This window comes from Aristolochia californica, unplaced genomic scaffold (assembly GCF_029961685.1).
Source record: "Aristolochia californica isolate CCGP_79_NKW_82.1479 unplaced genomic scaffold, dmAriCali1.0.hap1 SCAF_10, whole genome shotgun sequence".
Lineage (NCBI taxonomy): Eukaryota > Viridiplantae > Streptophyta > Magnoliopsida > Piperales > Aristolochiaceae > Aristolochia > Aristolochia californica.
In genome coordinates this window covers 256,784-270,325 of record NW_027181771.1, presented here as the reverse complement: position 1 = coordinate 270,325, position 13,542 = coordinate 256,784, and the positions used below count along the sequence as shown (strand labels likewise).

Here is a 13,542-nt window from a genome sequence, read left to right as displayed (position 1 = left end):
TAATAATCTTCCTGAAAATAAGAGAATATTCTGAAGGTTAACTAACACTGTAAACTTTTTTCCACAACTGTTATGAGAACTAAAAACCTTAATATTCTTGTCCTTGGTATTTTCGCGCCATCCTCCCACCACTCTCCTTCATGATGTCTCTCTCTCTAGTTTTCCATTTCATTCCTCGTCCTTTGCATGTTTTCCGAGATAAAAAAGAAAAAGTGATGAGAAAACATGCAAAGGAAAAGTGGAAAAATGATGACCGATTTCACATTCTAACCCAAATCAATTAAATTGATAGAAATGCTACATTAAAAATTCATGAAAACCCAAGAATGAAAGACTTGTTAGGGTTTTGGTTAGGGCAGAAACTCCATTAAATTGTATTATGATCTGCCAGTTTTGGATTTGGTGAATTAAGAATCTAAGACCCATAAGAGGGAATTGCGGCAAGTGGTCCGGCGGGGAGGATAGCCAGCTTCATGTAGCGACAACCGCACAGGATTAAAAATTTTAGGCCGAACAGAAGAAATGATAAACAAGATAGATGATTCTTTTTTTTAAGATTCTGTATTCTGGGGATGGTAGTCTGGAAGATGATTCCTCCTGCACGGCCTCTAAAGATGAGCCGAAAGACACCTCCCCAAGGGGAAAGGTTAGTGCTCTGCAGCTTTGAAACCTCTGAAAACCCTTTCTCCCTAACCAGAAAAAGGAAGAGAGGGAAGAGGGGAGAACCTACCCCCATTAGATGCTCTTGCCGCCTTCTTGGAAAGTTTCCAGGGGCTTCGAGGGTTCCAACCCTGGTAGATATTTTGCAACTTTTGACAGCTTCACAGGTCTTCTTTACTCCTTTACATCTACCAGACCTACCAAACGCCAGCACCCAGACCCACTGATCAAAATTGGGCTAAATGTCACCCAACCAACCAGCGTACTGATTTCAGAAGAAGACCCGGTATGGCAATGGGACATGGAATAGGTAGAAGGGAACAAGACCCAACTCTCTGCCCCAACCACAAAACCCTCTTTTCCTTCACCCACCCATCAGCCTGCAGCACGCCAAGCTGGTAGAAGATGAAGAGAGACTGATGCTAGCTGTTAATCTTTACGCCGTAGTCTTAAATCTCTCACTGATGGAACTGAATGCTGAAAAAATGGAGTAGAGCCATGGGGATTGGGGATTGCAAAAGAAACCCACCATGATAGAATGTCGTTCCATGTTACTTCAGCAGAAAAAACAAAAAGACCTCAACCTGAACAAGCCATTTGAGATTTCTTGCTCTTCTGTTTGCAGAATATCGATGAAAAAACCCGTGATGTAGATGAACAAGTCTAAATCGTCACCACATCAGAGGTCAAAAAAAAAAATATTACGAAATATTTGGAGGAAGAAACAATGGACATATCTAGGATTTAATAGATGTTTCAGTCCATTGAATTAGATTTTTTTCCCTTTTTTTTTTTTTGTACAGAAGACAGATTGGCATGAGAACCAGATCAGATCCAACAATCTCTCAACACGATCTAACTTCAACATGACAGACCGATTTCAGAGCCCATTTTGTTGAAGATAACCCAGATCGCTAAAGTCCAAATAACACTTGCACATATACTCTACCACAGATCCCAAAAATTAAGGAGGAAGAAGTAAAAAAAATGCTCAATCCATCTTATCTTAGAGACAGAGAACGGTGGCTCGCAAGTCCTCGTCCGTCTCGTCGGACGGCAGGAGGTTAAGATCGAAGAGCAGAGGCTTCCGGAAGGAGGAGCAGGAGGCGATATCGGCCTCGCTGCCATCGAAGTCGACAACAGACGACGAAGAATCGCAGTCGCTGTGGCAGTCGTCGACGGGAGGCGGCCTTTGACGAGGGCGCGCAGCGGGTCCCACCGATGGCGACGGCTTAGGTCCGCTGAAGGACTCGACGGTGCTGCTGAGGCTGCTCGTCGTTGGCCGGTTGTGATGCGGTTGCTGCGGCGGCGGTGGCGGGGGAGCGTGCTGGTTGTGGAGGGCCAGGTTGGGAAACGAGGAAGGCGGGCAGATGGGGAAATTGGTTTTCGCCTTAGGGCCGCGGAGGGCACGAGCGGCGGAGTCGTAGGCGCGAGCAGCGTCCTCTGCGGAGTCGAACGTACCCAGCCATACTCTGGTCTTCTTCCAGGGATCCCTGATCTCGGCCGCGAATCGGCCCCACGGCCGCTTCCTCACGCCACGGAACCGCATCTCTTTCCTGCCGCCGGCAACCGCCGCCGGCAACCGCCGCCAGCGGCGGAGACGACGTCAAGAAATCAGGCCGGGACGCCGCCGCAGGGTCTGCCTGTATTGCCGCCACCATCGCTGCTCCGTTTGCTCTCCCTCTCCGCATGGTCTCTCAAGGCGACGGACCAGAGGAGAGGATCGGTACCCAGAAAAGAACTGATTAAGAGAAAAAAGAATCAGAGGCCGAAATCGCAGAAGACGAACACGAAGAAGAAACGATGAAGAGAGAGAGAGAGAGAGAGAGAGAGAGAGAGAGAGAGGAGGTCCTAGGAGGAGGAGGAGGAGGAAAGGGGGAAGGGGGGAAGGAAGAAGAGACGGGTGGGTTTGGGGAATCGTTGCGGAGAGGGTGCCTCTGCTGTCTTCTCTCTCCCTCTCTCTCTACAACAATGTCCTTCTCTCTCTTGATTATTACACCGTTTTCTCCCTCTAACTTTCTATCTCTATTTTTTTAATCGTTCTGATTTCTCGATTGTTTCTGATAGGGGAAAGAGGGAAGGAGGGAGCCAAGGAGGGGAAGGAGAGTCTATCTCGATCCTCTCTTGTTCGCCCCCACAAACCGACTTGATTGCTTTCTCCCTCCTCCTCTTTCTCTCAGAACTCAATTGACCAGAATACCCTCCCCATCCATCCGCTTGAATTTTCCAAACTCTCCTTCTCAATGGGGGTGAAACTTAAAAAGACAATGAAATTCTCAGCCTAGGGTTATATCATGTATAACAATATCACACTGGTTTTGATTTTTATGAGGAAAATATCAATTCACAATGCAAAATTAAATGGGTGGATTACTATTTGTTTAATTAGCACAAATTTAAGGTTGGGAATATAAATATTATCCATAAGTTGTCATGGTAGGTTAAGAAGGAGTCAAATTGATCATTGATTCATTAAAAGAGGCTTTTGTAACTTACAAAAGCTTCTGAATATGTTAATGATCGTAAATATAGATAATATGTTAATGATCGTAAATATAGATAATATGGACCCCCCAAAAACTCTATTTTTTTTTATCGTAATATCTGAGAATAATAATGTAGTTGCTAGTGTTTTGATGTGTATATAATTTGAAATATTTAATCATATATCCTTGTACTCTTGTATTATTTCATCAATTAATGTGGATTAGTAAAAGAGAAGGAAGATTTTTTTTCAAAATATGTCAAAAGTTTTTCCTATTTGTTTACACTAAATGAACATCAATTAAAGTTTATTTAAATAACTTTATCATGCAATAAAAACTCTAGGTAAGGCCGATAAAAATTAGTTATCTTTATTCATTTAATAAAAAGTGTAGGAACGGATTTCCTTGAAGAAGATGGAAATACATCTCCACAAATCCAACTAAAGAAAGAATACCAAATTTGAAAGAACAACAATGAGGAAATTAACTCGATCAACCTTCATTGTCTAACACTAAATATTGAAAATACAACCGGGTAACATATGTATCATCCCTTGTATAAAAGTGATGGAAGATAAAATCCCTTAAACAAAATGACAATATTATTTTGGAAATTGTGGAATAAAATAAGGGTATATGTGTAATTTGACTTCAACCACAAGAAACTTGTCTCGTTAATAATGCAACAGACGGAGGGCATTGTAGTCTCTAGAAAAAATGAGTATCGTAACTTGCAGGTCGGCATGTGATGATCTGAATATAATAAAAGGGAGAGAGAGAGAGAGAGAGAGAAAAGAGGGAGAGAAGGAAGAAAAAGCTGGCTTGTGACTTGTGAAGCAAATGTTACGGAGACCACAACAACCGGGCCGGGCGGGCATGTGGGCTCCCACCGCTGACGGTCAGGCGACCTTCCCGAGTTATTCCGCCTCCCTTTTTTTCCTTTTTATTTTTCACGTGGTCCGATACCGAACCGGAGACGGGCCAGGCGCAATCCCGGTCGTATCTTTTGCTTGCGGAAACGCTCAGCTGCTTCAGTGAGCGAAATATGCATCTGTTTTTTTTCTTTGTTCAGGCACGCTTGTGGTCCCGCCTTGGTATTCTAACGTGTTATTTCTTTATTATTTGGTAAAAGTACTTAAATGCCCTTATTATATCAAACAATACTTACAAATTTCCAATATATTTTTTTATTTATGTAAATAAAAAATCCAAAATACCCTAAACATCATACTTTTCTCGTTACATATATACACCTACCCCAGATTAGGAAAATTAAAGAGGTAATATAAATAAATAGGTATATCTTACGTCATTAATCTTAGTTTATTTTATAAAAAATATTTATACAAGAATAAAAGAATATACTCGCATAAGTGCATTTGCGTCAATTTAGTAGTCGTTGGCGACAACTGTTTGACGCGTGGAGCAGTCTGGGCCGTTGATAGAAGTAGGGCCTGAGGAGACTCAACTCGGTGGCGAAACTCCGTTCATGAATTTGGGCGGGATGTCAACGGAGGCGAAATCATAAGCGTGGTGGTGACGTGAGATGATGGGGACACGCGTAGAATTTTTATTGGTTCAGATTCTTTCCTTTGATGAGAAGGGAAGGGAAGATGAAATCATGGACGGGTGCACGGAATGCGGGGAGGATTAATAATGGACGGATGGAAGCATGTGGGTTGTTATCACTTATCACCACCATGTGGAGACATATTTACCCCCCCCCAGTGTTGATAGGTTTTGATCTACCGGCGCCGGCGTGTATCAGTCTAAGACTGGTTAATTTAATTAACTTAATTATATCTAAAAATAAATCATTTAGTTTCTATTTATTTCTCTTTGAAAATTATAAGAGGCTCCCCCTGTGGCAAGAATACTACGCGGCCACCACTCCCTCTCTCTGCAACTTTTGTCTTCTTCCTCTGAACATAGAAAGTTGCAGAGAAGGTGGCGACGGCGTCGTCTTTACTCACACTCTGATCTGTCGACACGTACCCATCGTCTCCCCCTTCAACTACTAATTCCTTGTCTCCATCACAAAAAACGCTGATATTCCGGCCGTTCTTACCGTCCTGTGTTTATCGGAGTTCTTCCAAGTTGTCCTGATCAATATTATTACCTACCTTTCTCTTCTTTATCATCTTTCCTCCGTAGTGATGACCAGTTTCTTTCAAAGAAAACAGTACTGCAAGAGCGGGCGGGGTAAAGATTGCTCTCACCCTCAATAGGTTTCATCCGTCCATGGCTCCAAATGGCCATTCCCGTGGGCGTCTCTAACCAGGCCCTCACCCTGCCTGCCAAAGGGTGGAGAAGCCGCAAGGGGAAAAACCTGCTTGACTTGGAGAGAACGACGGTTTCGTTGACTTGACCCAAAGTGTATTAATATATACAAATTTTCTATTAAAAATAGGAAATTTTGCTGTATTATCTAATTTTTAAAAATTAATAATATAAAAAACTAATTTTTTAATTTAATTTTACGAATACCCAATTTTGACCGGTCACGTACAGTCAAAGGTAATGCCACATCAGCATGCCATATCAGCAGCCAAAGAGTCGAACAATATTCATGGGGAAACACGTCATCGATGACGTGGCATCGATCTGGAAACCTTCCGGAACAAGAGTGAAGCTTCGATTTTTCTTTTTTCTCTCAGGAACCTTCCAATTAAACTCCTACACAGAATTTAAATACGAAAATTAAAGCATAAAATAAGGAAATTAAAGAGTGGTCCACGTGTTGTCCCCAGAGCCATCAACGCAGATTTCATCGTCTCATTTGTCCTCTCTCGTCATTAAATAATCATGCGTTCTTACACTCCCCGCGTTTCTGCTTCAGACGACTACGTGTTTCCATTAATGGCACGCGTTTCCCCTCTAAATCCCTTCCCTTGCAAGACCCTCCCGGTGGTGGCGGCCGAGCGCCGGTCGGGCCTCGCCGGTTCTTTTCACCCGGCGGTCGCTCGTCCGGGGAGAAGACCTGGCGCCGCGTTGTTGAAGCTGTCGAGTACTAGAGGGAGAGTGTCGGCCGTGCGGGCGGTCGACGACGAGTGGGGTCCCGAGCCAAAGGAGGATGAAGGCGGGATCGCGGTGGCAGAGCTTGCGCCAACGGAGCCTAGTGAGATCGAGAGGTTGAAGAAAGCTTTGATCGATTCGGTATATGGGACGGATCGGGGACTGAAGGCAACGAGCGAGACGAGGGCGGAGATCGTGGAGCTCATCACACAGCTGGAGGCGAAGAACCCGACGCCCGCGCCGACCGACGCCTTGACGCTCCTCAACGGCAAATGGATTCTTGCGTAAGCTCTCTCGTCCTTAATTACTTGCGTTGGTTTCTTTTCGCCTTTCTAGTTTTTTTTTTTTTTTAAACTCCTTGGTTGTGGACATAGAGACTCTTTCGAATCCAATCATGTAGTTGATAATTCGATATTGTTAGTAATTAGTTCAAAAAGTGAATCTTCAAAGTGTTCTTGTCGGTGGTTAGATAATTGTGGATTCTGGAAGCCTTTGAGGTAATTGTAGTTTGCAGATTTTAAACTTGATTTGAAGAAATTTACCTGAAATTAAACTAATTCTATGGACATACGTTGAAAGGTGTTCTTGAGTCTTAAGTTTCACCCATGGCGTAATCTAAATTGATCTTTTGGTGGTCATGTAAGGGCAGATACACTTCATTCTCGGCTTTACTTCCACTTCTGGGAAGGGGTCTACCACTGGTGAAGGTAGAGGAGATTTCCCAAACGATCGACTCTGAGAACTTCACAGTACAAAACTCGGTTCAGTTTGCAGGGCCCCTAGCTACTACTTCACTGACCACCAACGCCAAATTTGAAGTCACAAGTCCCAAACGGGTGCAGGTGAGTTGGTTTCCAAGTCTTTCTCTGTTTCATTAGAGAATCTGCCCTCTCCATCCATCTAAGCAGCCGCTGTGTTGCAGATCAAATTCGAGGAAGGGATAGTTGGCACACCACAGCTAACTGATTCGATAGTGGTGCCGGACAATGTGGAGTTCCTGGGGCAGAAAATCGACCTCTCCCCTTTCAAAGGCATAATCAGTTCGGTGCAGGACACGGCATATTCAGTGGCGAAGACCATATCGAGCCAGCCCCCCTTGAAGATACCCATCACCAATACTAATGCTCAGTCATGGCTGCTCACCACCTACCTAGATGAAGAGCTGAGAATATCCAGGGGAGACGCTGGCAGTGTCTTCGTGCTCGTTAAAGAAGGGAGCCCCCTCTTGAGCGCACTTAAATAGGCTCTTTTTTCACTTGTCAATTGATGAAACTTGAAGATTTTGGTGAACAACAGATTGAAGATATTAATATAGAAGAAATAAAACAGGGTAGACTTATTGGGTTTGTAAATTTCGTGCAGCTAGAACCATGTAAACCATGAAATACAACAAAGTTTCCCTTGACGAAATAGATCAAGCCAATAATCTCTTACCAAAAGAGTGAAGACCCTGTTGCAATTTTCCCTTCTCGGGTATGTTACAAACACACCACAATGTATGTGACAAAGAAAACACAAAATTAATACTTAGGAGATGGAACATAATTTTCACTACCAAGGGTAGAAAAGCAGCCGTTATGGATCAAAATTGCCGCTTAATGAAGGGTAGAGTCTCTCCGCTATATAGGCTAACTCTGCATCTGCACCATTACTAGAAGATTTCATATTAAACTTCCACTGTTTCCTTGTGCCTGTTATCTCTTCGTTTCTCAAGAATAAAGTGGCTTCTGAGTGAGATGACAGAACGCTAAACTGCAGATTATTTGTCTACTTGACATTAATCAACTCAACATCATACTGGAGCCATGAATTGCCTGGTATCTCTCCTTTTCCTTCTGAACCATAGCTGCAAATCACATGAAACACATAAAAACCAGCAATGAGGAAGAAAATAATGACAATTGTTTGACAGATTAATTGAGATGTCAACATCACAAAGAAGCGCCTACCCCATTGATGGAGGTATATGTAGTCGTCTTTTCCCTCCAACTCGCATATCTGAACATAGTATCATTCACATCAACATGTATGTCGCTGAAAGTTTCAATTGTCCCTCTATGAAATTTATGTCTAGGACCGAAGGAGAACTACCTTTAACTGCTGCTTCCAAGCACAGCTTCACGGGATCACAACTACCATCTTGCTTCTCTTGAGCTTTACCTGTAATAAACAATATTCTCAATTGACGTAAGCAACTGTAAACATAGACAAATCAGTAGGGTGTGCTCACCTAGACGGAATTTGTAAGGCTTTCCACCCACATTAGAGTCAAATACGTGCCCGTTCGCCTTTAACATGCCATTGTATAGGATAGCAACCTGAAGTCATGCATAAATTTAATTTCAATCAGCTACTAGTGAATGTTCTCCTAGCTTTCTGAGAAGTTGGATAAATGAAACAAGGAGAGAATAACATAAGAGTTCCATTTTTTATTTTTATTTTTCACTTCTGGTTCTATGATGAAATCATTTTTTTCATCTTTATTTTAGGAGGTAAGCTACTGTTTGAATGTACAACACAAAAAATTGACACATGCTTCCTTTGCTATTTAGTTTATAAGGTCAATGGCCATGTGTTAAATTACAGAGGCAGGGGTATTTTAGTTATTATCGTATGTTTGATTAGTGTCATAATGCATCGGATAGGTAGTATTTTCTGTCATCTGCCTAAGTTTCAATGTGTATGAAAGTCTAAATTGTATAGAGAGAGTTATGTAGGGTTGTACATGAGGGACGTTTTAGTGCTTTCACACTGTTTTCACTTAAACAGATTTTAAAGGGGATAAGTCTCGATTTCCAGAGACTTATCCCAGCAGCCAATGTTGCTGCATCTCTCTGCCCTCCTCCCCCTTCACTTCTTCTCCTATTCTAACTGAAATTTCTCTAGTTTTTTGTTTTGTTTCACCATGAAAACAAAGTTACTGATCCCATACAACCATTTTTTCAACTTAACAGGTACCATGGAAAATGGTCCAAGACAATAATCCATGAGCATATTAGATTAACATAAGAGCTTAGACAAGCTAGCCAGCACAGAAGTTTAAGATTCAGATATTTACTTTATTTCCATGAGAAGCTATTTTGCTGTCTGGCTGGCCCATTAGTAAGTCCTCAACAACCAATTCATTTGACAAGGCTCTCTCTTTCGATGCTTCAACATGCTGTTCAATCTCATTGTTCTTACTTCTCTTCTTCTTCTTCTTCTTTTTTTTCTTCTTAGCCGCAATCAGCTCAGAATCAACATCAAGTCTAAATAAAAGAAAGAAACAAAAAAAAAAGATAAAAACAGTGTATAATTGTCAGAAAATATAAATATACAATATGAAAACATAATTGGATGTGTTAAAACAATATGCTCTCACCGCTCAACTGATAGTTTAACATTTGGTTCTTGATCTCCCAATATTTCAACACCAGTTCTTACAGTAATGCTGTCCTCTAACCTGTCCTTTTTTCTCTTCTTTAGTTTGCCATTATGTTCAACCACTGTTGAACCAAGCACCTCCCTGCTAAATGGATCAAGCAATTCAATAATGTCCTTGAAATATAAACATAACTTTTCAAAGAAAGGTATATTTATCTTTAAATGATTGGAAACCAATGAGATTAGATCTTCTTCAACTTATCATTGTATGCCTTTTCTAAGAAAACAACGAAATTGGATCATTCTCAATTAATCACAATATGCTTTATGCTTTTTCAAAGACAATCTTCTTTATTTTGTACGTACTCAATCTTATCATTGACCACTTTCACTTGATCTTCATAGTCCTTCACATCAGCTTTCTTTGGCAACAAATCAGCTTCTACTTGGACTATTCCCTCCTTGCCCTTTTCTTTCTTCTTCTTTTTCTTTCCAACATTTTTCAAGATAGGATCTCTGCTATGCAGAAATTAAGACAATGTAAATTACCATTGGCAATAAGAAATGCAGGAAAAAAAAAAAAGGCAAGCCTAGAGATGAAAAAATCAGACAACTCACAGGTCTTGATTAGTATGAGTTTCATTCTTTCTTCCTGCACACGCTACTTGATCTCCGTCATCTACTGTCTTCTTATTACTCTCCATGAGAATCTCAGCTGTCTTTGAATCTGACATTTTTTCTGCTTCTGTGATTTTTGAATTCTTGCTTCCATTTAAAGATGAAATAGGAAGATTATCTTCTTCATCTTCACTACCCAAAATCATGCCATTATCTTTAATGACTCGTTCTGGTGAGGAGGCACCATTACCATCAGAGTCACTCACTTGATACTTCTTTCTGAGACGTTTCCGACCACTGTTGTACTTTTCAGACTTTTGCTCACCTGAAGCCTCCTTGACTATGTAGTGATAGAGAATCGTGTAAATAAATAAATAAAAATTTTGAGGAGGCTAAATAATATACTCATATGTCTTTAAAAAAAATTATGAAGGAATAAACAACAAAAAAAAAGGACCGTCAACATAACTCAACTGGCTCCCATAGTGAGAAAGCGAATTTAACAAGATCCCACAACTTGGGAGGTCGACTTAATTAATGAAGAGATCTATTCAATTCTGGGATGAGGAAACAGTCTTGAGCATGACTCATAGTAGACTTAGTCTGACTCCTTGTGACTCAGCCAAGATCGGCCAGATCCGAGCTATACAAGGACTGTACAAGTCAGATTCAAACCTAACTCACTTCTTTCTGACTTCGTTTTGGTCCCAAGTCTGCCTTTGGATTCTGGGAAACCAAACCTACCAGCTTCTCAAGGTACCATTCTGGTTCCCGATGTCGAGTCACGAGATCATGGAATTAATACCCTTTACATGAAAGAGATTCGTTATACAATTAACAAAAAAACATTCTTATTGGATGATACCTTCATGAGGAATAAGTGATGAAGGAAATATTTCTGGGTCACCATCATCAATAAAATCATCTTCATACTCGTCATCAATATAATCACTTGAGTGTTCAGTGTCACTCTCTCCAATATCTTCTCCATACGACTCACTAAGAAAAAGAAAAATAAACCTTAGAAAATCATTTAATAACAACCCAGAGGAAAAAAAAAAGGTGCCCCACCATATCATAAATGCTGTCATTCTAGTTACCCTGAAAAACAACCCAATCTTTTACCTCTCACTGTCCTTATTTACAAAATGCCGAGTAGAGGTATGCAGATAATATCCAGTAAGATGGACACTTCTGGGTCCCACAATGCTGAAAGTAACTTCCTCAGCCTCTTCAAATTCAAGATCCAATGGACAGCACTCTACTTTCTCAGGCAGTAAAGAGCACAACAGAACAGGACTCTTGTTGCCAATATTGCATTGAACGACACTCTTCTTAGTGGACCCACCCCAACCCAAAGTTGCCTGCCAAGAAACAAAAATGCTATAAACAAAACCCACAACTTGCTTGCAAAGACAAGGATACCGAGAACAAAGTAATGCCTGAAAATACACCAAGAAACAAAGTGCTTCAAATGGAACCTGCTCCTTGGGTGCAATCTCAAGGACACCAACTAACAAATTTTAATAAAAATATTAGGGATAAAAGATTTTCAAACGATACCTGTGAAATATGAAGCCTTCCTCTTTCTTTGTCAAAATGATGTGTAAAAGATTGTGTGGGCTTTAATTCAATCCCTGGTGGATGGAAAGGGACCGTTAGTCAATTTTAATGATCTATTTGAACCAAATATATGAAACTTCAACATATATCAATGAATATGACAAATTGATTGGTAAATGAGATGAATTTAATACTCACCCCAAAAAGCCATCCGTGGATGAACTAGATCAATATTACAAGGAAACCAAGACGTAAGCAGAGGATAATATCGTCTCACCGATACCTGAGAGCTACGAATGTTTAGTAGGGTGCATGCTGATTGGCAAAATAAAACTCAGCATATATTTTACTTAACAAGAGTAGTTGTTGTTTTGAAATGTCTTATGACAGTTTAATAAACTTCATCGATAATTCAATCACGTTCTGTCCAGTGACTCCAAAGCCTACCACCATACACGATAGTCAAGCTGGCACTCAAACTATAATCTGACAAGTATCAAGCGTTCAAAAACACCAAAGATCCATGACAAGAAAAAAAAAACCATTATAAAGTGAAGGCACTCATCTAATTGATCCTCTAGAAAGGAAATCAGGACACTCAATTCAAACATTAAATCAACTGGCAAGCCAAATAGAAATATCCAAAAGCCCTGTAGAATACTGATACAAAACTATCTTCCTCTAATGCAAAAACAACTAAATTCTTCACAGAAAAATGTGAAGCCACAACAATTTAAACAAGCAAAGTAACAATTCTTATGGAAGAATCCAATGTCCACACCACTCAGAACTAGTCGCTCCAGCTCATACATTTGCAACATCCTGAGAGGAATAAATAAAACCTTAGCAGTCAAAGTGCTCAGAAAAGCGTCATTGACCAACATGCGCCTGTCTGGTAGAAATCGATGTTAAGATGCAGAACGCATTGACAAGTACTCAAACAAGGGACCCATCACTGCAACCTTCAAATAATACAATATCTTATGAAAGTAAACATACTAGACTGCTGACTGCTTGCAGAGAATAAAGTCAATAAACTGAATGACTACGAAATCTTCACCTTCAAAAAACTAGTGGGTATAGTTACAAATCACCCAGAGAATCCTGGGTTCTCCCCAGACGGCCTTTTTCCCCCCTTCCCAAGGTGTTTGAACTTTGAGAAACCTTCTGAATCCGAAAAAAATTTAGCGGGAGCAGAAAGGAAAAAACAACTTTTGTCCGTCGGAGACAAGCGAGTAGTTTTTGGGCGGGAGAAACAGGCTCGGGAAGCCGCCTCGTTTCTTCCTCGCTCTTGTCTCGACTTCTCTACTGTTTTAAACCAGAGAAATCGACTGCACAGTAGTAGTGAGAGAGCCGAGTCAACTCGGTCCAAAAGAGTTCACGACCCTCGAATAAAGCATAATTGGACTTATGCCCTGAGTTCCAATGTAATACCTACATAGTCTTATAATATTTAAAAATTACTAAAATTGCTTATATTTTTTTGCAAATTCATAGTTGACAGTAAAAAAATTAAGACAAATAAGCAGTGTAATTCACTCTACTTTCTCCTCAAAATATGTATTGATGAGAAAAAAAAATCACAATAATGGCTTCAAGTATATGTAAAACCTAAAATATGATATAAATTAAGCATGACTTTGAGTTTGTGATTAAAATGTTTTTATTGTTTTATAAGATCTTAAGCGACTTAGGAAGTAACGGCATAAACTCGTTAGACGGCAAGAGTTAATTATTAGCCGATTTCAAGGATTATTTGTATAAATGCTACAAAATATATTAACGAACCACGAATAGTGTAAAAGATAACAAAGAGTTGTGACTCTCATTGCTCATG

General features: G+C 40.5%; 3 protein-coding genes across 4 annotated transcripts; 1 reads left to right on the top strand and 2 right to left on the bottom strand.

Moving 5' to 3' along the window:
- Positions 1-1,245: 1,245 nt before the first annotated feature.
- Positions 1,246-2,772, bottom strand: LOC137943245 (ethylene-responsive transcription factor 3-like). The gene has a single exon (XM_068788941.1). It carries the CDS (start codon positions 2,207-2,209, stop codon positions 1,667-1,669), a length of 543 nt encoding a protein of 180 aa, XP_068645042.1. The 5' UTR covers positions 2,210-2,772; the 3' UTR covers positions 1,246-1,666.
- A 3,202-nt stretch (positions 2,773-5,974) lies between these two features.
- Positions 5,975-7,567, top strand: LOC137943244 (plastid-lipid-associated protein, chloroplastic). Its single transcript, XM_068788940.1, has 3 exons — positions 5,975-6,445; positions 6,811-7,003; positions 7,084-7,567. Exons 1-3 carry the CDS (start codon positions 6,006-6,008, stop codon positions 7,402-7,404), a joined length of 954 nt encoding a protein of 317 aa, XP_068645041.1. The 5' UTR covers positions 5,975-6,005; the 3' UTR covers positions 7,405-7,567.
- Positions 7,474-12,973, bottom strand: LOC137943243 (peptidyl-prolyl cis-trans isomerase FKBP43-like). Of its 2 annotated transcripts, none has more exons than XM_068788938.1 (13): positions 12,766-12,973; positions 11,904-11,988; positions 11,706-11,779; positions 11,268-11,506; positions 11,008-11,141; positions 10,143-10,482; positions 9,891-10,040; positions 9,523-9,669; positions 9,220-9,409; positions 8,392-8,479; positions 8,253-8,321; positions 8,111-8,159; positions 7,474-8,007 (listed from the first exon to the last, which is right to left on the bottom strand). In XM_068788938.1, exons 2-13 carry the CDS (start codon positions 11,914-11,916, stop codon positions 7,929-7,931), a joined length of 1,572 nt encoding a protein of 523 aa, XP_068645039.1. In that variant the 5' UTR covers positions 11,917-11,988; positions 12,766-12,973; the 3' UTR covers positions 7,474-7,928. The 2 variants fall into 2 exon arrangements, with proteins under 2 accessions (XP_068645039.1, XP_068645040.1); XM_068788939.1 differs by having other exon boundaries at positions 9,523-9,666.
- Positions 12,974-13,542: the final 569 nt, after the last annotated feature.

Bases quoted from the DNA above. Each gene is read 5' to 3' on its own strand.
- LOC137943245 (XM_068788941.1), bottom strand. From the start codon at position 2,209: ATGCGGTTCCGTGGCGTGAGGAAGCGGCCGTGGGGCCGATTCGCGGCC.
- LOC137943244 (XM_068788940.1), top strand. From the start codon at position 6,006: ATGGCACGCGTTTCCCCTCTAAATCCCTTCCCTTGCAAGACCCTCCCG. The intron at 6,446-6,810 runs GTAAGCTCTCTC...ATGTAAGGGCAG, and splicing joins AACGGCAAATGGATTCTTGC to ATACACTTCATTCTCGGCTT. The intron at 7,004-7,083 runs GTGAGTTGGTTT...GCTGTGTTGCAG, and splicing joins CAAGTCCCAAACGGGTGCAG to ATCAAATTCGAGGAAGGGAT.
- LOC137943243 (XM_068788938.1), bottom strand. The intron at 10,483-11,007 runs GTATCATCCAAT...ATCACTACATAG, and splicing joins ATCACTTATTCCTCATGAAG to TCAAGGAGGCTTCAGGTGAG. The intron at 9,670-9,890 runs GTACGTACAAAA...TGATCCATTTAG, and splicing joins GTGGTCAATGATAAGATTGA to CAGGGAGGTGCTTGGTTCAA.